The sequence below is a fragment of the Tupaia chinensis genome, unplaced genomic scaffold (assembly GCF_000334495.1).
Source record: "Tupaia chinensis unplaced genomic scaffold, TupChi_1.0 Scaffold139927_1, whole genome shotgun sequence".
In the NCBI taxonomy this organism is placed as follows: Eukaryota; Metazoa; Chordata; class Mammalia; order Scandentia; family Tupaiidae; genus Tupaia; species Tupaia belangeri.
The window spans coordinates 558,263-585,110 of record NW_006199806.1 but is presented as its reverse complement, the minus strand read 5'-3'; the positions used below and the strand labels follow the sequence as shown (position 1 = coordinate 585,110).

Below are 26,848 nucleotides of genomic sequence, written 5' to 3'. Positions count from 1 at the left end.
CAGGAATGAAATAATAGAAGTAGCAGTTTGTCTTTGCTCCTGCTGACTATGGAGTCCTCTCAGAAAGACATCTCCTCTCCACCCACCTAGCTCAGCAGAATCCTCCATCATCTTGGGAATAGAAATTAGTGAAGGGAGAGGACTTTTTTCTCCCAATCCATACACATAATAAATTACACATTTTATTGTCTTACCAAACTCTGTAGAATGTCCTTTTATTCTATTTTGTAAATGCAGAGGTTTCCCCCCCACCCACCCCTCTTTTTGATTACTTCATTTTCTAGGTTTTTGTGAGGAAATGGCAGGAGAGAGTATTTTCAGCCTCATCTGAACATATTGCCTGGAAATCAAGCCACTGAATTACTTTTTAAAAGTATATTTAGAACTAAGTCAATGAATTTAAAATGCAAGGAAAGGGTTAAATTTCTTCTTCAAGTGTGGGCAAAGTCTGTAGAGAAAAGAGGAACAGCTACTGCTAAAGAAAGTTAACTGGGTATACGGTCATTGCAGAAGAAGACTTGCTTGGGGCTGGAACGGTTGCTCCTCTTCTGCTCTAAGGCAGACCCGCACAGGCACACAGACAAGTGTGCTTGTTTCTGGTTAACCGGCCATCGCAGAAACAGCCAAGATGGATCCTGGATGGTGAGTGACCATTCTTATTCTTTGCAAGGCAAGTAAGAGTTGAGGTCTCAGGAGGAGGCTGAGGTTCAGGAACTTGCCCTGATGCCTTTCCTTCCTGTCTGAGCATGCTAATACATGTTCAAGGCTTATCTAGTCAGAGGTCACAAGTGAGACCTCCTGGCAAGGAGAGGATTCGTGCTGTCAAAGCTTAGGTAATGCTTTGTGCCATTCTTCCTTTTTTGGAGCATCCGATCTAGGTCGATCTTATAATTCCTAGGTGAGGAAGAGTTCTCTCCCCACAAAAGATCTTTGTCACCTGAAGTGAGAATTATTTGAGGTGCCTAAAGCAGTTTACTGGTGACTGTTCTTCATTCAAGTGATTCATTTTGATTTTGTAAAAATTTTTAAGAATATTTCATGTTACAATCATAGATTTTAAGTTTAGGGATAGGAAAATTTTAAATGTCTGTGTAAGTATGACAAATAATAGAGAGTAAGTTTTTTGTATATCAGGGTCAATTGGGTTGGAGGGCATGGGAATGAGATGTAGAGAGGGTAAGAGAGAGGCCAAGGAAAAGGAAGAGAAAGAAGAGTTTAAGGAGAAAATACAAAACAGATCATGAGTCACAGGCAGGCTGTGGGAAATTCTGGGCAGGGTGCGGTAGCGGAAAGAGGTAAAGTAACTCACTTGGCTGCTATGGCCTGGACGCGCACGGGGTGCTGTGCAGATTGTACATTATGTCACTGAATTCTAATCTTCACAATGACTCTCAGATATCATCATTCTATTTTACAGATGGGGTAACTGTGGCTTTAAGAGGCTAAATAACTCGCTCAAGTTCACACTGCTCATAAGGGGAAGAGCTAAAATCTTTCTTGCCCACTGTGCTGTGCATACAAGTTTTCTGCACACCACGGCAGGCCTCCATGAAGGGCCTTCCTGGAAGGAAGGATTTTCACCCTTCTCTTGAATGCTGGCAGCAGAGGTCAGCCATTACTGTTATTACTGTTCTTCGAAAATCTACGCAACTCTCATCCACCTAGTACTTATGGATTTGGGAGAGCTTGGCTGCTTTTGTTTTCAAGGATTAGAGCTTAATTTCCAAGAAAAGATTCCTTTTTCCCCCAGTGGAATTTTGAAATGCTATACATATGTGAGAAAAAGAATTTCCAAATTGATCATTTTTGTAACTGTGAAGGAGAAACTTAATTATGCCAGCACTGTCTGCAAAAGACTATAGACTTAAAGACCATTTATTGTCTATATTGTTAAGATTCTTTCTGCTTCAGGACCAGCATATGGCATAACGGTTTTGTTGCTGGATTCTCATGTGGTTGACTTGGCAGCTTAAGACTGACACCGGGCATACATACATTTGTGAAGTGTTATTGACATGGATATTCTTCTTGCCTTTGTTTCTAGTGATAATTTAAATGTGTAAAATTAGGTAATTGGATAATTATGGAAAGTCCATAATAGAATACCATGCAATCATTAAAAATCCTATTGTAGAAAAGTTCGTCATGCATTTTAGCTTAAGGAAAAAAGCAGAATATACAGTGCTACCACTTTTACACATCATTCATGTATGTATACAATGTTAATCAGAAATATTGGTGGTTTTAATTTTTATTTTCTGCTGTGTGTTTTTGGATTTGATTCACATATGCAGGCAGAAAAATAAAATCAGATATGGAAGGGGGAAAAAATAGGTGGCTTTTCTCAGAAAAGTGGGCAATTATCTAGTGGTATGTGATTACTGGGATTCTGCTATTAGAGCTTCAACCCTTTGTGTTGTTCGTCTCTTGACTCCTTTTTCAAAAATACACTTGTCCCACCTATAACTCATTGGATCATGATAGGACTGTGTTTGCAGCGGATTAGGAGCTGGAGTACTCATTTCCTTTTTTTAGAGATGTGACTGCACAGCTCTAGAGCAAGTTGTATGTGAACAGAAAGGACAGTGTAGTGGTTAAGTGACCACATTTTGAAACAAGACTGCTAAGGTTTGAGTACCAGCTTCCCCACTCCTAGCTCTGTGACCTTATATAAGTTGCTAAGCCATGATAATTCTCAGTTTCTTGTCTGTAAAATGGGGAGTATAGTGATATTTCATAAGATGGTTGTGAGTATTCTGTTGTTGTTGTTGTTGGCTATAGGGCCATGCACCTTCATGCACAAGAGAGTGAGAGAGAGAGTGAGAAATCACCACCCCCAGAAGAATGGCCATGTGCAATCACTTGTCCATTCTCCCCTTGGGATTTTGGTCACCCACGCACACACACCCAGCATATTTTTCAAGCTACCAGTCTGCACCTCAAGTCGTGCAGTTGGCCACGTGTGACCTGGCCACCTTAACCACCACATCATTGGCTGGCCCATGGTTGTGAGATTTTACTGAGATAATCTATATAAAGAACTTTGTTATAGTAATTATAATTCAGTTTTTTTAATTATAAATCGAAAGAGTATAATTACTATTCAGTAATTATTTTAGTTGTTTTTATTACTATTAAGAATAAGAAACAGAGGGGAAACAACTCATCCAAGATTACACAGCTATTTAGGGGCATTACTAGGACTGGATTGAGGAGAGTTTTCCCCAGAAGTGTTCAGTACCCTCTGAACCTGGAAGAACAATGCCAGGCTGTACTCCCAGGGGTGCTAACCTGAAGTGGACAGTGCCGAGTGACAACGCCAGCCTCCAGGGAGTGACTCTGAGCACAGTGGAAAGTCAAATGCTGGAAAAAAGTGTAAGGCTAGAGAAGCTGAGAGCCCAGGTAGGTGCAGGGATAAAGTCTGGACTGAAAGGCTAATGGAAGACAAATGGGATGACTCAGTGATCTTGCTGGGGCTTTTACAGGTCATGAACTGTGGGCTTCACAGGTCAATGTGGTTTAAAAACTCAAGGTCTGGTGATTCAATAGACAAATGGGGTCTAGGTGAATGAGGAAATTGCAAGTATAGCTGGGACTAGATGCCTAATAGTTAGTACTAATAGAGGATAAAGTGAATAATATTGTTACAGGTAGTAATAATACAGGGTGAAGCTGGACAAGGCCAGAACAAGGAGTCCAGAACACAGCATCCAGTCGTATTTATCCTAAAGGCACAGCCTATATCTGAAGAATCACAAACAAGCAAAGACATGATATAATTGACTTTTAAAAGTTCCTCTGGGGCCAGCAAGTGGTATGATGGTTAAGGCAGCTGGATCCCACATGGCCAACTGTGTGGTTTGAGTCCTGAACCCAAAGACTTGAGAAACACGCCAGACATGTGTGCTTGTGTGCCCAAGACGTGCTCATTTTCTAATGTGTTGAATTTGAGATGCCTGTGGAGAAACCAGAAGGAGAGGTCCAAGCAGACAAGCAGATATTCAGGGACAAAGCATAGAAGGAGGTATGGACTGCTATGAACATTGAGTGTTCAACAGAAGTATGGTTACTACAAAGATGTTGAAATGTTCATGGGAAAATGGAATGAAAGTGCAGGCGTATTTTGGTGCAAAAAGCTTTCAAATCCAGGGGACCAGCAGTTAGCGTAATGGCTATGTTGCTGGACTCCCATGTAGTCGACCGCGGTTCGCATCCCGGACCTGGTGGCTTAAATCTCACGCTGGGCGTGTGTGCATGCGTGCCCAAGATCCTGAGAGGAGAATGGAGGAGAAGGGATTGCGGCGTGAGCATCCCCCCTGGGAGGTGATTTCTCGCTTTCTGTCTCTCTGTCTCTCTCTGTCTGTCTGGCGAGCGCACGCGCCCTATAGCAAAAACCTCTCCAAAAAAAAAAAAAAAAGCTTTCAAATCCATGCATATTTTTGTCATAATACATATCTTCTATGAACTTTTTGAAGATCTCATCACTGAAATTCTCATTGTGGGTAAGTTTCCTAGGGACATGGGAGGGTGGATTGAGAAGAAGCCGAGGATAGAATCTGGAAAGCCTTGAAATTTAAGGAGGAATTTGAGGAAGAAGTGTCTATATAGACATGGAGGAAGGTCTAGAGGGATTGGAACAAACTGGGAGAAAAGTGGTATCAAAGAATTCAAGAGCAGAGAGAGCTGTGGAGGAACAAGGAGGATGTGTCTGTGGAAAGACAAAGCTTCCATAGCAATCTCTACCTTGAGCACGTGAGATTCCCCATGAAAGGTGGCTCTAATGACTAAGTGTTATGGTTCGACTTATGCCCCCCTACAAAATCTGTGTCTTGTACTAATCCCCAGTACCTCAGAGTGTGATCATATTTGGAGGAAAGATCTTTACAGAGATCATGACGTTAAAATGAGGTTGTTAGGGTGGATCCTAATCCAAGACCACTGGCATGTTTATAAGAGGAAGATATCTGGGCAGATAAACACGCAGAGAGGGAAGACAAGGTAGAGAGACATAGGGAGAGGAAGGCTGGAAGGCCATCTACAAGCCAAAGAGTACAGCCTGGAACAGGTCCTGCCCTCACAGCCCTGGGAAGGAGCCAACATTGCTGACACCTTTACTTTGGACCTCTGGACTCCAGAAAAAGTATGTTTCTTTGGCCAAAGTCACCCAGTTGGTGGTACTTCGTTTCACCAGCCCTCCAAATTAATATATTTGGCAAGTGTGCTCAGTGGCTCAGTGAGAGTGCGTATGGCCAGAGAAAGAAACTGAACAAGCATATCAGAGAGATGGGAGGGAAACCACGAAAGGATTAGGTCACCTATGCTAATAGGAGAGGAGTATTTCACAAAGCCGAGGGTAGTCACAGTGTCAAATTCTGCAGAAAGGTGAAGTAGGAGAATGACTGAAAATGTCAGTCCGGAGGCCCGCAGTGACCTTTGTAGAGCACAACCAGCTGAGAGATGGATGAAGACTTTGGAGAGCTGAGAACATGGAGGCAGCACAGAGAGAGTACTCCGGCAAAATGTTGGTGATTCCACGGGACATCTGACCAGAGCACACTTACCTCTGCTATTCACAAAGAGCTACACGGAAGCAACGTAGACTCAAGTCAGCGAACCTGGAGTCTTCCCTCCTTTTGGTCAATTTCCCAACACAAAGCAAGGGTAGATATTCTGAGATGAGAGATATGCTAATTACCTTGATTTGATCATTACACATTATATTCATGTTCTGAATCACAATGTACCCCATAAGTATGTACAATCATGCCAATTAAAAAAGAATGGGGGAGGGATCAGCAGTTGGCATAATGGCTATGTCACTGGACTCCCATGTAGTTGACTGTGGTTTGAGTCCCGGATCTAGTGGCTTAAACTCACGCTGGGCACATGCATGTATGTGCCCAAAATCCTGAGAGGAAAATGGAGGAGAAGGGATTGAAGTGTGGCCATCCCCCCTAGGGGGTGATTTCTCATTTTCTGTCTCTCTGTCTCTCTCTCTGTCTTTCTGGTGAGTGCATGTGCCCTATACCAAAAACCTCTCCAAAAAAAAAAGAGGGGGGGGGGGGGGGAGGGGTGGAAAAGGCTAAACAAAAGAAAGAGAAGTTGATACCTTTCTTTTTACTCAAAACCAGTTTGGAAAGGATTTTTTTGTACCTGTCATTTTATATGTTGGAATTTTGATGCTGATGCAGATTCTTATTAAGTTATAAAAATGCTGGTATTTGAGGCTTCTCAGACATGAAACCTCTGGTGAAATTGGTAATGTAAAGAAAAAGGCAAGCCCAACTGGAATTTCAGGGATCTCTTATTTTACATCAACAAGCAGGAAAGAAAAAAAAAAAAAACACACACACACACACACAAAAACCCCATGGTTAGAGTACTAATAGAGAAGTAGTAGAGCATTTTCTTAGAAAGCTTTGAATCAAAATGAGTCTAAAATTTGCTCTCATAGCGTCAAGGATAAGATAGACCAAACAGCCCACCCGTCGCAGTTCTGTATTATTGGAAAATCAAATTAATCAGATTTAACTATGCTAAAAAATCTAATAAAAATAAAAAAGAAGTAATAGTTAAGTAAACCAACTGGTCAATACTAGCTAGAAACTAGTAAAGGTGAGTAATCCTGAAACACACAGCTACCCAAAGGTAAGCCCAGATCATCACTCCCATATGTTTTATCACCCACAAATATTTTCAACCAACTAAACAAATCTTCATCAAGAGCCTGATTGTTTTGGCCCAGCCATAGTAGTGCATGCTGAGACCCCGGGTTTGAGTTCCTGTTGTCCCAGCTACATAGGAAGCTGAGGCAGGAGGATCATGACAGAGAGAGACCCTTTCTAAAAGGAGGAAAAAATACCACACAACCTAATAGTTTTAAGGCACCATGGAGACTACAGATGAAATATCTGCTATGTTATTTTTATGGTATAATTGGGAATAGGAACCAACAATCCTAAAATAACAAAAGTAATGCAATGCAGTTCATGAGATGATTTCAAAAAAAGAAATAGAAAAATTTCATTCCCACAAAATATTAAAGAAATATGAATTTAAACATCAATGAGATATTTTTAATTCACATTAAAAAGTAAAGCACAGTTAGAAAAATAGAAAAGACAAAAAGACACTTCCCTAGAGAGAATATACAGATGGCAAATAACCACATGAAATGATGGTAGAAATTACTGACCATTATGGAAAGGAAAACTGAAAATCACAGTGAAATAGCACTACATAACCACATAACTACCAAAATGGCTAAAATAATTTTGATAATAGTGATAACACCAAATACTGGCAGGACACAGAGAAATTGGACATTGCTCTTAGGAATGTAAAATGGTACAGCCACTGTGGGAAACAGTTTAGCAGCTTCTTACCAAACTAACCATGCTCTTACCATATGACCCAGTAAGTCTATTCTTGGGCATTTTACCCCAGAGAAATGAAAACCTATGTTCACACAAAGTCCTGTATGAGAGGAGAGAAGGATTTCACAAAGCAGAAGTAGTCGCATATTGCCAGTATGTGGAAATATAAATGGATATAACCTTTCTGGAGAGCAGTTTGTCACCATACATAACTTCTTAAAAACGCTCATGTAATTCATACCAGCTTTATTCATAATAGTAAAAGACTGGGGAAGGGTGTTCTTTAATGGGTAAATAGTTAAAGAAATGGTAGTACACACATTCCATGGAAAAATACAATAAAAAGAAGAGTTCATTGTACACACAAAAACATGGATGAATCTTCAGGGAATAATACTAAGTGAAAATACCAGCTTCAAAACCTATATGTCATATCCATTTATGTGTTTGAAAAATGACAAAAGCAAGAAGTCAGAGAACTGATTGGTAATTGCCAGAGTGAGGGATGGTGGGGAAGAGAGCAGGTGTGTGACTGCAAAGGGATAGCACAAGAGAGGCTTGTCTGACGGCAGTCATTACAGCCATACATGTGCTAACATCGAATAGAACTACACACACACACACACTCACACAGAAGAGAGCATAAAAGCTGGTGAAATCAGAACAATCTCTATGGGCTAATCAGTGTCAGTTTCTGGTTTTGATATTGTACAACAGTTACGCAAGATGTTGCCACTGAAGCAAACTGGGTGAAGGCTACACAGGACTGCTTTGTTCAGGCTTGCAACTTCCTTTGAATCTATCATTATTTAAAAATAGCTAAAAGTTTAAAAATGCAATTAAAAAATTTTTATCTTTACTAAACATTAAAGAAATGCCAATTTGGGGCCAGAAGGTGGCATAGTGGTTAAGGTGCTGGATCTCATATGGCTGATTGTGATTTGAGTTCTGGACCTGGTGGCTTGAAAATCACGCCAGATGTGTGTGCACGCATGTAGCAAAAATCCCAAGAGAAGATAGAGAAGAAGGGATTGTGGCATGGCCACCGCCACCCCCCCGGGGGGTGATTTCTCATTTTCCTTATCACTGTCTCTTTGTCTCTCTTCCCAGTGAGCACACACACATTATGGCAGAAGACTAAAAAAAAAATGTCAGTTCAAGCATCAACATATTTTCATTGATCAAAATAACACCTTTTGCCTTTTTTATGGGGGGAGGTATGGATAATAAAACTAATGAGTGTACAATGAAGTACTTTCACATGTACTACTTGTGAGACTATAAATAGGCTTAACCTTTCTTAAGAGAGCAATTCGTCAACATATATCAAGAATCCAGAAAAATACTAATACGAGCACACACCCACTCTGGGTACTGCCTATTTCTTTATTTCTTAATAATTTTTTTTTAATCTAACTCAGCAGTTTTGTTTTGTTTCAGTCACATTAGAAATACACCAAAGACTAGTAAACATGATTTCTGCCCTCAAGAAGCTTAGTTTAGTGGTAAATATATCACATAATATTTTATTAAAAAATAATTATTAATTTCTAGAAGGTACATGTGTTTGCCAGAGAGAGATAGAAAGACAGAGAGAGGGAGGGGGAGAAAGCATCTCCCAAATAAGGCATGGCCATGCTGCAATCCCTTCTCTGCCATTTCTCTATCCTGTTGGGATTTTGGGTGCACACACACACACACACACACACACACACACACCTGATGTATATTTCAAGCCACTGGAGCTGGGATTCAGCCATATGGGAGCCAGCCTTTCTTAACAACTAGGCCATGGGCGTAGCAAAAATATGATGTTTTAAATAACAGTGTGGTGTTTGAGTCTCCACAGAAGCACAAAGGTAGCTGTTTTCCATTTGTCTCTAGGCAACTTGGTGTCTTAGATATATATTAGAATTTTGAGTCAGTTGGTATGAAGTAAAATAATAAGTACTTAATAAATTGTCCTCTATGTACTTTTATTTCACCTTTGGGAAGTTATATAGCTCCCTGAACTTCAGTACTTTTTCCTGTAAATAAGGCTACTAATACTTACCAATACAATGAGGACTATAAGAATTCATAATAGATGTAAAGTCCTATGAAAAGAAAATACTTTAGGACTCATATTTTCCTTTAAAATCTATTATTTCTTATCCTTTTAATTAAGTCTGGGTTTCTTTAGTACTGCCTTTTTAAAATGAGTTCTACCTAATAGAATCCTGCCTGTAACCTAGAAGTTGCTGCAGTAGACCTTTTCATTATAGATGAGAGAAGGGCAAGCCAAATGCAAGTGAGTAAGGTGAAGGCCAAACAACAAGGCTACCGCAAATATTTTTGTGTGGAGCCAGCAGAAGGCATGGCAGTTAAGGTGCTGGACTCCCACATGGCCAACTGCGGTTTAAGTCCCAGACCCAGTGGCTTAAAAATCATGCTGGACATATGTGCATGCATGCCAAATATCCCAAGAGAAGAATGGAAGAGAAGGGATTATGACATAGCCATCCTCCCTGCTGGGTGATTTGTCACCTTCCCTATAAATATATATATAAAACTTTTTTTTGGTAGGATACCCAAAATCATTAAAGTAAAATTCTATCCTGTGACTGGAGACCAGGTACTTCGAGTAGTTGTCTATAAAAATCAAATACAGTCATGTATCACTTAATGATGGAGATACACTCTGAAAAATGCATTGTTAGATGATTTAGTCGTAGAACACATATCATAGAGTGTACTTACACAAACCTAGATGGTAAGGTCTACTACACACCTAGGTTATATGGTAAATATGGAACCACCATGGTATATGCGGTCCGTCATGGACTGAAATATCCTTTGTGGCACATAACTGTATTTTGTGTCTCTTTTAATTTATAAAGACTCTTTTGCTCATTAGTTACCATGAGTAACTATATTCAAATTTGCACCTTTAATTCGAGAAGATGTATAAACTGCCATTTTATTATCATGAAGAGGATTTATCTATCTTGCTCTAATTTCACCTCTATGGATTTGGGTAATTAAATAATAAAAGATATGATGATAGATTTGCACACAAAAATGTTTATTATAGCATTCTTTAACATAACAAAAAAACTATCTAAAATGTTAATAGTAAGTGAATGATTATGTAAATATAGAATACAGTGAATAATGACTTTTTAATGACAGAAAACAACCTAAGACTACAGAATTCTAATGAAAATAATGCATAGAAACAAGGTAGCAAAAAATGTATCAAACTAGACATGAACCATTATTACTAGATTGGTGAGATTGTGGAAATAGTGCTCTTTCTTTGACTAAAATTGTCAAATCTTCAGTGAACTTACAATGCTCTGCTAGTAGAATGACCTCAAGTTTAAAAAGAACCTAGTGGGGAGGCACAGCCTCTGAGCCAGCAATGGGTAGCCAACAGATTCTCAGATGACGCAAGTGAGTGGTGCAGATCTGTGGTTTATGTATAGCCCATGACGTGTGAATGGTGAAAGCTACTCCTGCAGGCGAGTCCTGTCACTGGAGTGCTGCTGGTCACCACTCTGCTGTCCTGTGTATAAGGGTGTGGTCCAGGACAACCTAGTCTTAAATTTCATGAGCAGTCAGAAAGGCACATTTTACTAGTGAAATCTCTTGATTTTTACATAATGGCTCCAAGTCTAGCGGGGTTGGTTTGGACCAGACCACAAGTTCTTTTTATGACTTTGAGTGCCACAGAGGTTTAGAGAATGAGCTTATTGCAAATAGGAGGATTTAGGAATATATTATATTGTGATAAAGCAAAAAAGAGGGGGCTGAGACTTTCTATTAGTTTATTTAATACAGCTTTGTTTAATGTTGAGGAAACAAAGATGAATCAGAGGGAGGGTCTGTTTACAAGCTACGATGGTGAGGAGATATGACCATAGCTAAAATTTTTTACCAAGTGGCAGAAACTATGGTATAGTACATTACATCATATATTGGGTTGTCAGGAAAGGCATGACTTATTTTTGCATGGAAAAACATTTAAAAAATACACCATGAGTTTCCCGACAACCTACTATTATTTCATTTAATCCTTTCAACTCTAGGAGGAAGGTACTAAGATCCCCAATTTTCCATAAGTGAGACTAAGGCTTGTCCAGTCACACAGCTGGTAACAGAGCCAAGATTCCATACTCCACTCTGATTCCAGACCCAACCTCTGAACAGCCCTACTATATATTACAGAAAATCCAGGAAGAGAGAGACTACATCTAACAACAAAAAAAGACTAATGAATGAGAACATTTGAGCCCAGAGAGAGCTGTGTTGGGTCAGGGTCAGGGTCCAAAATGAACTTTGACACCATAGAATAAGAGCCAATGGAGCCTGTGTTCTGGGTCAGGACCAAAATCTTGGACAGAAATTGAAAACTAAAGGTTGATGGACTAAAAACTGGTCCATGGACAGTATTCAAGATAACCAACCCAAACAAAAAACTTAATCGTAACAGGCTGTCAATATTTCAAAATTTGGAGGATTCACTAAGATTCAATTTTTGGCTCCTCTAGAGAATTAGAATACCTGGTAACAGTGGGCACACATTTCCCCATGGTAACAACTGGCAAATCTGGCACAGACTTCCCAGCTTCCAGTTCGAGGGTACGAGCTCTACTCTCATGGCCTGTTTGTTCATGTATATGACCTGCTTGGTCCCTGTAGGCACGAGAGTCCAAGAGCCTCAGTCTAGAAACTGAGGCAGCAGGTGATGGGAAGGATGGATGGACAGGTCGGGTGAGAGCTGGGAGTCCAGAGCCAAGGTTGTTTGAAAGCCTCAACTGAGCCAGCCCACTTCCCTGAGGAAGCTAGATCCTAAGGCAAATGCCATTTACTTTTCTCCTCTGAGGTCTCTGCCCAGGGCTTGAGAGGAAGTGAATTGAGCCCTGAGTGGAGAAGGTGGACATTTTCAGTAAACAAAGATTACAAATAGCAGGAAGTAGAAATGTTAATGTGCCCCTTCAGTAACTGGCCCACGATTCTATTTCCAAGAGAATTCTCTGCCTTGTTAAGTAATTGTAGTTGATGAGGGAAAAGGAATAAAGAGAAGAAGAAGAAGAAGGAGGAGGAGGAGGAGGAGGAGGAGGAGGAGAAGAAGAAGGAGAAGGAGAAGAAGAAGAAAGAAGAAGACGACGACGGTCTCTGCCCAGGGCTTGAGAGGAAGTGAATTGAGCCCTGAGTGGAGAAGGTGGACATTTTCAGTAAACAAAGATTACAAATAGCAGGAAGTAGAAATGTTAATGTGCCCCTTCAGTAACTGGCCCACGATTCTATTTCCAAGAGAATTCTCTGCCTTGTTAAGTAATTGTAGTTGATGAGGGAAAAGGAATAAAGAGAAGAAGAAGAAGAAGAAGGAGGAGGAGGAGGAGGAGGAGGAGGAGGAGAAGAAGAAGGAGAAGGAGAAGAAGAAGAAAGAAGAAGACGACGACGACGAAGAAGAAAGCAAACCAATCAAAGCCCAGGGTCTTAAATGCCTCTAGTTGTATTTTCACATGAACAAGCAGAGTGATCCCTTTACATTCTAGTCAGATATTCACTGGCAGGTCCCATTGTGTTCTGGAAGGCCTTAGAAAAACTATTTCCTTAAATTAAAGGAATTTGGGGCAGATTATTGACTTCGCTGAGCCTCGATTTTCTTCATCTGTTAGATATTACATGGCTCTAAACTTTCAGAAAGTGAGGATTAAGTGGCTGTGGAGGAATATCAAGTGCATGGCTCGGAGTAGAAAGGAACAGGGATTCCTGTGATGACCAGGGACAGGGCTAAGAAATTCACATGGTGTTGTCCCTGAATGCTTACAGGAACCATGTAGGTTATATATTATTTCCCCCACTAGGGGAAAAAAATGAGGAAATTGAGGTTCAGGAAGGCTTAGTAACTTCTCAAGGTCACACAATTAGTAAGAGCAGAAGGAAGACACCCAAAAAATGCCAAACCATGTCCACAGCATTCAGGCCCAAAACAGAATGCTTACATTCTAATGAAAGTCACTTAGCCTTATCTGTTGCAGAAAACCAGATGGAGGAATGGAAAACACTCAGAGAGATTAGAACTGTTTATTACATCAGCAGGCACAGAGGAGTTAACGCTCTGAATCTCTGCGCCCCCCCCTACCCCACCCCACACACACTGGGGGTTGGATACAGTCTTTTATGGAGGAATTGGGGAAGGGGGTCAGAAGCCGCCCCACACAGCATCAAAGGGAGGAGACAGAGAAGTAGGAAGTCTAATCTATTCAAGGTACTAATCTATTCAAGGTTTTCAAGTTACCCTGTAGTTCTGGGAAGGGACAGTAAGTTTGCCAGAGTGCAGAAACTTCAGGCAGCTATCAGCCCTGAGTTATTTACGAATTCAGCGTCCTTCCATATCACATCAACTAGAAATTAAAGCAAATTCAATTCTGTATCCTGCTAAAACTTTGAGGTCACTAACTGTGACCCTGGGCAAGTGCCTTAACTGTTGTTAAATTCAATTTCTTTATCCGTAAAACTTTATATTTGTACAACTAAATGAAGTAAGGCCTTTAAAGCCTCTTAGAGTGGTGGCCAGAAAGTATGGGGTGGTCAAGGTGCTGGGCTCCGATGTGGTGTTGGACTCCCACATGGGAGTCTTGGACCTGGTGGCTTGTTTTCTCACTTTCTCTCTCTCTCTGGTGAGTGTGCATGCCCTAGAGCAAATTTAAAACAATAATAATAATACATTTAAAATTAAATAAATAGTTAAAAAAATACTTAGTGTGCCTGAGAGCATTGACAGAGTGCCCAGTTTTTAACAATCACTTAACAGATATTAACTTGAATAAACAAACATTTAATGAGCCCCACTCTGAACCTGGTACTGTGTTGAGTATGGGGAATCCAAAAGGGAATGAAACATGTTCCTTGCTGCCTTGTAACTTGGTATAGAACAGTCATATACATGAACAGTAATTTTTTTATTTTTATTTTTTTTATTTTTTTTTTTTTTGCTATAGGGCCCATGCACTCGCCAGAAAGAGAGATACAGAGAGACAGAAAGCGAGAAATCACCTCCCGGGGGGGATGGCCACGCCGCAATCCCTTCTCCTCCATTCTCCTCTCAGGATCTTGGGCACACATGCACACGTGCCCAGAGTGAGTTTAGGCCATTGGGTCCAGGACTTGAACTGCAGGCAACTACACAGGAATCCAGCGACATAGCCATTACACTAACTGCTGGTCCCTAACAGTAAAATTTTAACACAATGAGAAAAGTGTTCTAAGGGAAGAATAAAAAACGTGATTTGGGAGTGAGGAAAATAAAGACATGGTGAAAAGAGGAGGGAAGGGGGCAGAGAAGGCTTCAACTGGGGAGTGATCTGGATCTCAAAGGAAGAGTACAGTTTTATAAACGAGAAGTCAGGAAAGGCATTCCAGGCAGAAGGAACAGCTAACGCAAACGTTTGGGGGTTGGAGGTCAGGGCATAGTGAATGGCTCAAGGGTGACTAGTATGTAAGTTGTATGATTTGGATGATATAAATAGATGAGAAAAATGTTGTATCTTACCAAGAAGTATGATCATTAGCTGGTGAGGAACAAGGAGCAAGTCTTTAAAGCAAGGAAGTTTCATAATCAGATTGTTTTAGATGAAAGATAATGAGGGGGCCAGCAGGTGGCATGGTGGTTAAGGGTGCTGGACTCTCACATTGGCCGACTGCAGTTCGAGTCCCAGACCTGGCAGGTTAAGTAAAATAATTCTTTAAAAAAAAAAAGAAGAAAAAGAAGAAGAAAAGAAAGACAAAGGAACCAGCTGTTGCGATAGACAAGAGGTGACAAAGACTCCAAAACAAGCCACCAGTAAACTGAAAGTGGGTGGTGAGAAAGAAAGGGAGTGGAGGGCAACAAACACCATGTGTGAAATCCAAGGTATTAAAATGGCCTGGGCCCCTCTTTACCACAGTCATCCCTTGGGACCAAAACAAAAACACAGAAAACCTTTCTTAAAAACAAACTCTTTTGTTTGTATGCAAATAGGGGCCATGCCCAGTGATAATGCAACTCAAACACAATATTTGTTCTTCAATCCATGAAATGCCAAGATCAAATGGGTTAAGTACTGTCCTTAAAATTTCCAGTTTCTTACACTGAACCTGTAGCAACCAATGAAAGTAATATTTAATACACAAAGCTCTTTTAAGGCACTTTTCAAAAGAGGCCATTGATAATGTTGCTGAGGAATGGGAAAAGCGATATCTTGTTTTACTTTCAAGTAGCAACACCTCTGTGTGGTGTATCTTTAGAATTCTACAGATAAAGGCACAAAGGGGGAGGAAGTAGGAAGTTGCTAAAATTACACCTCTATATTTCTGTACCACCAGCTTGAAAATTGCAAATTCAGGTTGATAAGTGTGCATTTTAAAGGTTCACACAAGGTTTATGGGCTTTGCTTTGGTTACAAAGATGCCATAGGGAAGTGAGTCTTTGTACATACGATGCCTCCTCCCCCACCGGTTGTGAAATGGAAGCTTTGAAAAATCCAGTGGTTTTTTTTTTTTTTTTAACAAGCTTAGTCATATTGCCTGTGTTCTATGCCCCCATCTATTTTATTTTACTTTGTAGTGCATATTTTATTTATACTCTTATGTAAATATTTTGCATAAAAGGTACTTTCACAGATCTTCATGCTTCCCTAAATTTGAAAGACACTGCCACTTGTTAAAATGTGTTAGTTTTGTTATAGATTCTATCCCCTTATCTGCACACATGGGAAAAAAACATATGGACTTAACTCTCTACACACCTTTCTCATTTTGAAAATGACCTCGTTTTATTTCTTAAGAGAAGTTGTAAAAGAAATGACAGCACGTGCAAGACAGAATATATAAGGACATACCCTTAAACAAATGGGTCACTTTACATTCAAAGTCACAGTCTTCTGAATTTTGGATTAATGTTCCCAGGTAACACTAGAATTGAAGGGGTACTAAGTTGGGAACTGAATACTTTGAGCTCTGCAAGGTGACATCATGGATAGTACACAGACTTGTTATTTTGTGAACTAAGAGGCCATATTTTATGTAAACTATCAGAAGTCCTGAGATTATAAGATTGCATCACAAACTTACTAAATAGCTAGAGTATAGAATTAATTCAGTTGGAAGAGAAGACAAGGTCCCACAGTCAAGCCTTCCTCTAAGAGATTCTCTCTACTCTGCTGCCTGGGACTGGTAATTATGCAGACACAACGACCACTTAAAATATGAAGTAAAGGAGGACCATTATCTCCTGGGAAGCCTGTTCCCTAGATTATTCCAGAGGGCCTGGAACACTTGTCTTAGTTGTGACCTACACAATCTTAAGTAGCAACTGCCTCATGCTCTTAAGATGGCAAGTACCTTGGCCTTATTAGAGGAGTGTAGATCTCCTGCACTCATCTATGGACTCCGGGGTGCAGAGACCACACTTCTCTAGCTCCCCTTAGAACCCAGAACCAGCCTATGACCTGCATTTGGTCAGGGCTGGTGAAGCATTTGCTGAATCAATGAGGGTGAATTAAAAAGCAGAAATTCCAAATGGTGCAATTGCATCTGTGGAATTCAAGTGATTATGGGAAATATTATCGAGCTACAAAGATGAGTAGGAAGAAACGTAGAACATAAAGATGTGTCTTTGTGTATCTAGAGTCTGTAGTTACAATCAGCTCTCATGCAATCCTGGTTCTACCTATGAATCTTTGCCCAGCCCCTTCCATGAGGTATGAGGATACACAGCAGATGGGCATGGTAGAGGGCAGAGTGCACTGTGTGGTCTTGCTGCTCTGTCCTATCTCTGGTGTCCATGGGGTGAATCATGACCCTTCAGTTCCCCACGCTGCAGTCCTCAGATTTAGCCTTGCTTCCTTGACCTGTGGTTCACTTGTCCCATGACCCCTGCAGCTTGTCCCCCCTGCAGCTTATCCCCCAGTGATGGGCCTTATTCCACACACTCTCTGGAAACTCCTGATCTTGGTGTGCTCTAGCACACCCAACCCATCCCACTCTGCCATGTCTTTTGCAGACCAGAGACCTCCCTTAGCACCTGGGTGTGGCATGGCTGCTCCCCACTGCTGCAGTGGTTGCCACCAGCAGGAACTTTAATCAGCTCCATTTCCTCATCCCCCCCACCCCAACACTGTCCATACATCTAAAGGCCACACCTGTCCCCATTAGACAGTACTTTTTCTAAAATGCACATACCTTATTTTTACTTACCTTTTTAACATTGTTTCCCCTTACCCTACCTTTTAGTATAAGTGAATGCAATCTTTGATTTCAAATAAATATCATTTGCTGCTAAAGTCTGGGTATGTTTATTAAGCCACCATGTGATTCTGAGAGAAATACAGAGGGATGCATTTGCATTTCCTTGATAGAATCCTGCAAATACTTGCTGTCCCTTGCTTTTCTGACTTTTCCTTTACGGACACCTTGAGGCAAATCCTAATTTTCATGTTCGGAAACTAATAGATAAATACAAGGTAAAAAGCAATAAAGATCGTTTCTTTCTTAGCACGCATGAATGATAAATGTGAATTTGCATCATGAGAAAGTGAATAAAAGAAGTTACTTCAGGATAGCGAAGGCAATAGGAAGCCTGTGGTGGACACGTGTGGGATGCGCAGTAAAGGTTGTGGAAGTGAGGCTCTGTCCCTAACTGCCTCCAGTGGCAGACTTATAGAAGCACTGACGCTTTATAACTTTGACTAGACAAAGAAAAGGACTCAACCTCTAATGCTAAACTATATAAAATGTGCTTTTATGTGTAGGTTAAGATTGTATCCTCACCCAAAGACAAAAGAAACCCACTACCATGTCTAAGAATGCTTCTCCAGAAACATGGAACTGAAAACTATTTTTTAAAAAATGGATCTGGCCCTTAGAAAATAATGTGTTTTTCTTTTTTTCCCTTTAATTTACCTATGAAAATGACATAAAAATTGGTGGTCCTCCAACTTTAAGATATGGAAAATGCCAAAATAGAGGACAGAAATGCAAAACTGATGATGTTTCACAACATTATATGTATTGGCATTTGATTCCAAATGTGCAATATGAGGAAGTGAGCCTGTGGACTGTGAAATTGATGCTAATTTTCTTTACCACTTGTCTAGAAACCTCTGAAATGTCAACTTATTAATTTAGTTGCTTTACCAGAAATCAGTGCATGTGGTTAGTGTGTGTGTGCTTTAATTATTAGACTTTATTTTTAGAACGGTTTCAGGTTTACACAAAAACTGAGCAGATAGTACAGAGAATTCCCATCTACCCCCACCCAATACATGGTTTCCACTAATATTACCATATTGCATTAGTACAGTGTGTTTATTATAATGAAAGAATCACTACCAGATGTTAGTATTAATGTAAGTCTTTAATTTACATTAAGATCCCCTCTTACTACTGGATGACTCTATGGATTTTAACAAATGAATAATGTCATGTATCCATCATTAAAATATTGATAGTTCACCACCCTTAAAAATCCTCATGCTCTACCTCTTCAACCCTCCTCACCTCTTTCAACACCCTCCCACCTGTCCCTGGCAACCACTGACCTTTGTATTGTATATATGTTTTTTGTTTTTATTTTTTTAGAGACATTTTTGCTATAGGGCACATGTGCTCATGAGAGAGAGAGAGAGAGAGAGTAAACAAGAGATCACCCCCTGGGGGGATGGCCATGCCTCCATCCCTTCTCTTCCATTCTCCACTCAAGATTTTGGGCACATGCACACAGATGTCCAGCATGAATTTCAAACCTCTGGGTCTGGGACTCAAACTTCAGTTGGTCATGTGGAAATCCAGCACCTTAACCACTAAGCCACACCACCTGCCGGTCCTTGTATATATGGTTTTGCCTTTTTCAGAATATCATGTCACTGGAATCACAAAGTATGTAGCCTTCTCAAGTAGGCCGCTGGCATTAAGCAATATGCATTGAAGTTTTTTCTATATCTTTTTTTTTTTTTTTTGAGAGGTTTTTACTATAGGGCACATGCGCTCATCAGAAAGACAGAGACAGAGAGACAGAAAGTGAAAAACCACTTCCAGGGGGAATGGCCATGCCACAATCCCTTCTCCATTCTGCTCTCAGGATCTTGGACACGCATGCACACACGCCTGGCATGAGTCTTAGCCACTGGGTCCGGGACTTGAACTGCAGTCGACTATATGGGAGTCCAGCAATATAGCCATTATGCCAACTGCTGGTCCCAAAGCTTTTTTCCATATCTTTTTATGTCTTGATCATTTATTTCTATTTATCACCAAATTATATTCCATTGTGGGGATGTACCACAGTTTGTCCACTCACCTATTAAGGGCATCTTGCTTCCAGTTTTTGGCAATTGTGACTAAAGATGCTAAATCTAATATTTGTGTGCAGATTTTTGTGTGGACAAGTTTTCTATTTAACCAAGTAAATATACCTAGAAGTTTGATTGCTAGATCATATGGTAAGAATATGTTTAATTTTGCAAGGAAGCTGTTAAACTACCTTTAAACATATTTTTATTATTTTGCATTCTTAATAACAATGAATGAGGGTTTGAGTTGCTCCACCTCCTTTGGCAGCTTTTTATCTTGTCAAGTTTTTGGATTTTAGCTCTTCTATTAATTGGTATAATGATATGTCATTGTTACTTTAATTTGCAATTATCTAATGACAACTGATGTTGACCATCTTTTCAGATGTTTGCCACCTATTTGCCTTCTTTGATGAAGTGTATGTTCAGATCTTTTGCCCCCTTTTAAACTGGGTTGTTTGTTTTCTTATCTCTGAGTTTTAAGAGTTCCTTGTGTATGTTGGATATGCTAGGCATATGTGCAAGTGTGGAGAATGGAAGAAAAAAGATTGCAGCATGACCATACCCCACAGCAAGCTGGTGGGGGTGCTGCTTTCTCTTTCTCTCCCACCACCTCTACTGATGAACGTGTAGACTCACTGGCAAAAAAAAAAGGGGGGGTGGGTAGGGGATGAAGAGACTCAGGTATGGGGGCTGTTGCGGCCAACCACACTGCTTTATTAGCAACTGTGCAGCTGGGCTTAAAGTAAGAAACCAACCCAATGTTGAGCTGCATCACTTCTAAGTTAAGAGCAACTTGGGATTGTGTTTACAGTGAAATCCTGCTTACCCTTTCGTGTATTATACTATGTACAGGATATGAATTTCTATCCATAAACCCAAGTATGTCAGAGATCATCATTTTCCTCATATCCTTTAACTAACCTAGTCTGGTCTCTGAGCTTCCATTCTGCCAGTTGAACCAAAGACTCCATCTTGGTCGTACAGAAATTGTCTCCTCTCCTGGAGCCCATTTAGAATTCACAAAGTTCTCCTGGTGTTTGGAAAAGGAGGGAAGGGCCTCACATTCCCGGCCTGTCCTGGTTGTGATCGGCACCCACACACTGTGAACCACTGTGGTCCGTGAAGCCTGACAGTTCCTGCCCCTGTGCTACAGGGGATGGTGAGACTATCTGTTGAGGCTGGGCCCCCTAAGGCAAGGATCTTGGATCTTTAGACACAAGCCTTCTCATCTGCAGTCATTACCATGTTCCCACTGTTCCCAGGACCCATAAATCCTTCCCCTATCCTCCCTCTTGTACCTTCTCCTCTGTCCTCTGACCTTCTAGGATGCCAATATCATCTCTTCATGGACTTTCACAAAAGTCTAAAAGAGCCTTTTAGCCCTTGACTTTGGATTTCTTCAACTATTCCCGCTGCACAAATCTCTGGGTCAAGAAAGCTCAGAAAACACGACATTTCGCCAAATAATGCTGTTATGATTATTTGTGGAAACTACTCTATCTGATATTGGAATCATCACCACCACCAAAACCTGGAATACTTTTAGACTGTCTATTGCCCACTGGCCACAAGAGACCATTTCTATATAGTATCACACATGTGGCCAAAATTGGAAAATTCTGCTAAGTATTTGAATATTTCCAAATGCACATGGGTTTCTGGCTTTATAACACAGAGTAGATCCTGACTACATGGTCCCCAGGGGAATATCTCTCAGGCAAAGGTGGGTGAAGGTAGCAGGAAGGTTATCTGTCCCCGCCCCCCCCACACACACACACCAGCTGCCGCTAGTAGCCACGCCCCTCCTGCTGCTTTTCCTTGCAGCCTTGGCCTCTTCAGACCCGAGAACATCCGGGAATGAGGCAGTGGAGGAAGCAGTCCCACACAGACAGCAGCTTTCTGAGGTTACCAGCAACTTCCTCCTCACCAAACACAAGGAACTGATCTTGGAGAAGAATGAGGATTCTGTTCCACCTCCTTTCAGCATTTGGTACTGCTGACAGCCATTGCCGTTGAGCCCTCTTTACCTTTTTCTTTAATGACACATATGGGAGCCAGAGTAATTCTGACTAGCTGAATGTTGGTTCTAAATACAGACAGACAAACCAGCGGGGGTAAGGGGGTGGTGATCTGACTTTGACTTGTAAACAAAAAAGTCATGACTAGCCACCTCCTTAACTGTTTAAAGGCTAGCTAACTTGACCTCTGACTCATTAATGAAAGTGATGTAGCCGTCATTGCCTGTTTGGTTATGTTATGTTGACTAACTCAGGGAAAAGGGCACTGGTGGAAGAACTACTAGACTGATCAGGATCCAAGAGATCATCATGTCACTTGAGAAACAACTGATGACACTGATAGTATTTAACTGAGAAGGGAAACTAGAAAGGAATTCTACATCTACTTTTAGCTTTTTGGAGGGTTTTATATAAAACATTAAAAGAATATAACTCAATAGTTCTGAAAAACAGAATGGGGCAACTTGCTGGTACATAGAGAGCTAGGAAATGAGAGGTGGTAGATTTGGGATTATTGTTATTATTATTTAGAGATTTTGCTAGAGAGCGTGTGTGCTCGTGGGAGAAACAAAGAGACAGAAGGCAAGAAATCACCAAAAGGGGGTGACCATGCTGCAATCCCTTCTCCTCCACTCTCCTCTCAGAATTTTGGGCATGTAAACACACTTCCCCTATGTGAATTTCAAATCTCTGGGATTGGGACTCAAACCACGGTCAGTCATGTGGGAGTCCAGCGATATAACCATTATGTTATCTGTTGGTCCTGGGATTATTATTTAAAAGGATTTTTTTCTTACAACTCTCTTTTCAGGTAGAAGTTTCTCATTGATCCTGGCAAAAAAAAAAGGGGGGGTGGGTAGGGGATGAAGAGACTCAGGTATGGGGGCTGTTGCGGCCAACCACACTGCTTTATTAGCAACTGTGCAGCTGGGCTTAAAGTAAGAAACCAACCCAATGTTGAGCTGCATCACTTCTAAGTTAAGAGCAACTTGGGATTGTGTTTACAGTGAAATCCTGCTTACCCTTTCGTGTATTATACTATGTACAGGATATGAATTTCTATCCATAAACCCAAGTATGTCAGAGATCATCATTTTCCTCATATCCTTTAACTAACCTAGTCTGGTCTCTGAGCTTCCATTCTGCCAGTTGAACCAAAGACTCCATCTTGGTCGTACAGAAATTGTCTCCTCTCCTGGAGCCCATTTAGAATTCACAAAGTTCTCCTGGTGTTTGGAAAAGGAGGGAAGGGCCTCACATTCCCGGCCTGTCCTGGTTGTGATCGGCACCCACACACTGTGAACCACTGTGGTCCGTGAAGCCTGACAGTTCCTGCCCCTGTGCTACAGGGGATGGTGAGACTATCTGTTGAGGCTGGGCCCCCTAAGGCAAGGATCTTGGATCTTTAGACACAAGCCTTCTCATCTGCAGTCATTACCATGTTCCCACTGTTCCCAGGACCCATAAATCCTTCCCCTATCCTCCCTCTTGTACCTTCTCCTCTGTCCTCTGACCTTCTAGGATGCCAATATCATCTCTTCATGGACTTTCACAAAAGTCTAAAAGAGCCTTTTAGCCCTTGACTTTGGATTTCTTCAACTATTCCCGCTGCACAAATCTCTGGGTCAAGAAAGCTCAGAAAACACGACATTTCGCCAAATAATGCTGTTATGATTATTTGTGGAAACTACTCTATCTGATATTGGAATCATCACCACCACCAAAACCTGGAATACTTTTAGACTGTCTATTGCCCACTGGCCACAAGAGACCATTTCTATATAGTATCACACATGTGGCCAAAATTGGAAAATTCTGCTAAGTATTTGAATATTTCCAAATGCACATGGGTTTCTGGCTTTATAACACAGAGTAGATCCTGACTACATGGTCCCCAGGGGAATATCTCTCAGGCAAAGGTGGGTGAAGGTAGCAGGAAGGTTATCTGTCCCCGCCCCCCCCACACACACACACCAGCTGCCGCTAGTAGCCACGCCCCTCCTGCTGCTTTTCCTTGCAGCCTTGGCCTCTTCAGACCCGAGAACATCCGGGAATGAGGCAGTGGAGGAAGCAGTCCCACACAGACAGCAGCTTTCTGAGGTTACCAGCAACTTCCTCCTCACCAAACACAAGGAACTGATCTTGGAGAAGAATGAGGATTCTGTTCCACCTCCTTTCAGCATTTGGTACTGCTGACAGCCATTGCCGTTGAGCCCTCTTTACCTTTTTCTTTAATGACACATATGGGAGCCAGAGTAATTCTGACTAGCTGAATGTTGGTTCTAAATACAGACAGACAAACCAGCGGGGGTAAGGGGGTGGTGATCTGACTTTGACTTGTAAACAAAAAAGTCATGACTAGCCACCTCCTTAACTGTTTAAAGGCTAGCTAACTTGACCTCTGACTCATTAATGAAAGTGATGTAGCCGTCATTGCCTGTTTGGTTATGTTATGTTGACTAACTCAGGGAAAAGGGCACTGGTGGAAGAACTACTAGACTGATCAGGATCCAAGAGATCATCATGTCACTTGAGAAACAACTGATGACACTGATAGTATTTAACTGAGAAGGGAAACTAGAAAGGAATTCTACATCTACTTTTAGCTTTTTGGAGGGTTTTATATAAAACATTAAAAGAATATAACTCAATAGTTCTGAAAAACAGAATGGGGCAACTTGCTGGTACATAGAGAGCTAGGAAATGAGAGGTGGTAGATTTGGGATTATTGTTATTATTATTTAGAGATTTTGCTAGAGAGCGTGTGTGCTCGTGGGAGAAACAAAGAGACAGAAGGCAAGAAATCACCAAAAGGGGGTGACCATGCTGCAATCCCTTCTCCTCCACTCTCCTCTCAGAATTTTGGGCATGTAAACACACTTCCCCTATGTGAATTTCAAATCTCTGGGATTGGGACTCAAACCACGGTCAGTCATGTGGGAGTCCAGCGATATAACCATTATGTTATCTGTTGGTCCTGGGATTATTATTTAAAAGGATTTTTTTCTTACAACTCTCTTTTCAGGTAGAAGTTTCTCATTGCAACAAGTGAGAAAGCAAAGGCTAGACATGTACCTACTAGAGATGATATCCAAGGGGTCCTTGGTCTTTCTTGAATGAGAGATTTGGAATGGTGATTTCCGAGGTCTCTTATAGCCTTGCAACTTTAAGTCATAAAGTGAGAGAGTTCCATATCATAATACCATCCCTTATTTCTGCTGCTTGCCTCATCACTTGTCTCTTCTCTTTCTTTCTTTCTCTCTTTCTTTCTTTCTCTCTTTCTTTCTTTCTCTCTTTCTTTCTTTCTTTCTTTCTTTCTTTCTTTCTCTCTCTCTCTCTCTTGCTCTTTTTTTTTTCTATAGGGAGCACACACTCACCAGAAAGAAAGAGAGACAGAGAGAGGGAAAATGAAAAATCACCCCTCTGGGGAGATGGCCACACCGCAATCCCTTTTCCTCCATTCTCCTCTTGGGATTTTGGGCACACATACCTGGCATAATTTTCAAGCCACCAGATTTGGGACTTGAACTGTGGTCAGCCATGTGAGAGTCCAGTGCTTTAACCACTATGCCACCTTCTTGTTCCTTTCTCTTTTTTTAGTTTTTTTTTTTTAAATTTATTTCATGTGGGGACATACTCAATAGGGTCTTGTCATACCAAGGTCCCCACTCTCCAATCTTCCAGCCAGCCAGGATGAAGGGTACACCCACATGTGTGCCAGTATGTTTCAGGTTGACCAGATGTCCAAACTCCAGTCTTCCATGTGGCTCCATTAATGTGGGGTGGGGTGTTGGCATAGGTACCTTTGAAATTGGGCCTCTTTATTCCTTTTAACATAATTCCACATTATAGTAGTGGAGGAGATAGCTCTAAGCAGTAACCTCTATATTCTAGGATCTGTGCTAGGCACAACATATGTCATCTAAGATAATCCTCTTCACAGGCCTATGAGATATTTAATATTTCTTCTGTGAGGACACTAATGCTAAGAAAGATTGAGTAACTTCCTTTAAGACACAGAGGTATTAAGTGGTAACACCAGAATTTGAACACAGGTCTCTCTGATTCTAAAGTCCAATAGGATGTATTATTTTTATTCATTTTTCTCTCTATTTTTAAAATTTCATCTTTTATTAATGGCAAGTGATATTAGTTTCTAAAAGTTTTAGTATTGATATGAAGCTCTTTTTAAAATAAATTCAATTAAAGTAAGCTAAGAGAAAAATACCATATAAACAGTAGGATAGTTTTCTGTGGACATGAAGTGGTACTAGTACCTAGAGTGACTGAAGTTTGGGAGACACTGCTCCAAATACTTTGATAGCAGGACATTCAATTTAGCTTATCATACATGTATAAATACATGTATGTGTGTGTGTGTGTGTGTGTTATATTACACCAGAAAGTGCATGCACATGTCCAAGAGAGAGAGAAAGCAACCCCAACAGGGCCTTATCAGTACGATCCTTTTCCTTCCAATTCTCCAACCCATCAGGATCCTGGACACTTGTGCACATGTGCCTTACATGTTATTCAGGCCACAGGGACCAGGAATCAAACTCTGGTCAGCCCAGTTTCCTTTGTACAGTGCTTAACTGCAGGCCATAGTGCCAGCCTGAGCATATCTCGTATTTTGACTGCTGAGTACAAAGAAAAAAAGGAAACACTTGAAAGTTTAATGGATTAGGAATTAATTCTCCTGTGCCCTGATAGGTGGGTAATGTTGTATGTTACAATGAAGAAACCAAATGGACTCTTTTATTTATTAATTTTCTTTTTCAGAGAGGTTTTTGCTATAGGGTGTGTGCACTCGCCAGAAAGAGAGAGACAGAAAACGAGAAATCACCCCCCATGGAGGATAGCCACACCGTAATCCCTTCTCCTCCATTCTCCTCTCAGGATCTTAGGCATGCATGTACACGTGCCTGGCATGAGTTTAAGCCACCAGGTTTGGGACTTGAACTGTGGTTGATTACATGGGAGTCCAGCAACATAGCCATTACTCCAACTGCTGGTCCCGAACTCTTTTAAATTTAAAAGAAATAATGTGATTGTAAAATCCAGAGGAAAACCCCAGGTAGGGCCTATCCATATAAAGGATGAAGTTTCTAAGGTAGGCACACAGAAGGCT

At 41.0% G+C, this 26,848-nt stretch overlaps 1 protein-coding gene across 1 annotated transcript in view; it reads left to right on the top strand.

Annotated features, from left to right (window-relative positions):
- Positions 1-497: 497 nt before the first annotated feature.
- The window catches only part of CD86 (CD86 molecule), a 78,018-nt gene continuing 51,667 nt past the window's right edge, over positions 498-26,848 (top strand). The window contains exon 1 of the mRNA XM_006162363.3: positions 498-642. Coding sequence (XP_006162425.1) covers positions 629-642 — 14 coding nt within the window. The 5' untranslated portion in view covers positions 498-628. The remainder of the gene's footprint in view (positions 643-26,848) is intronic.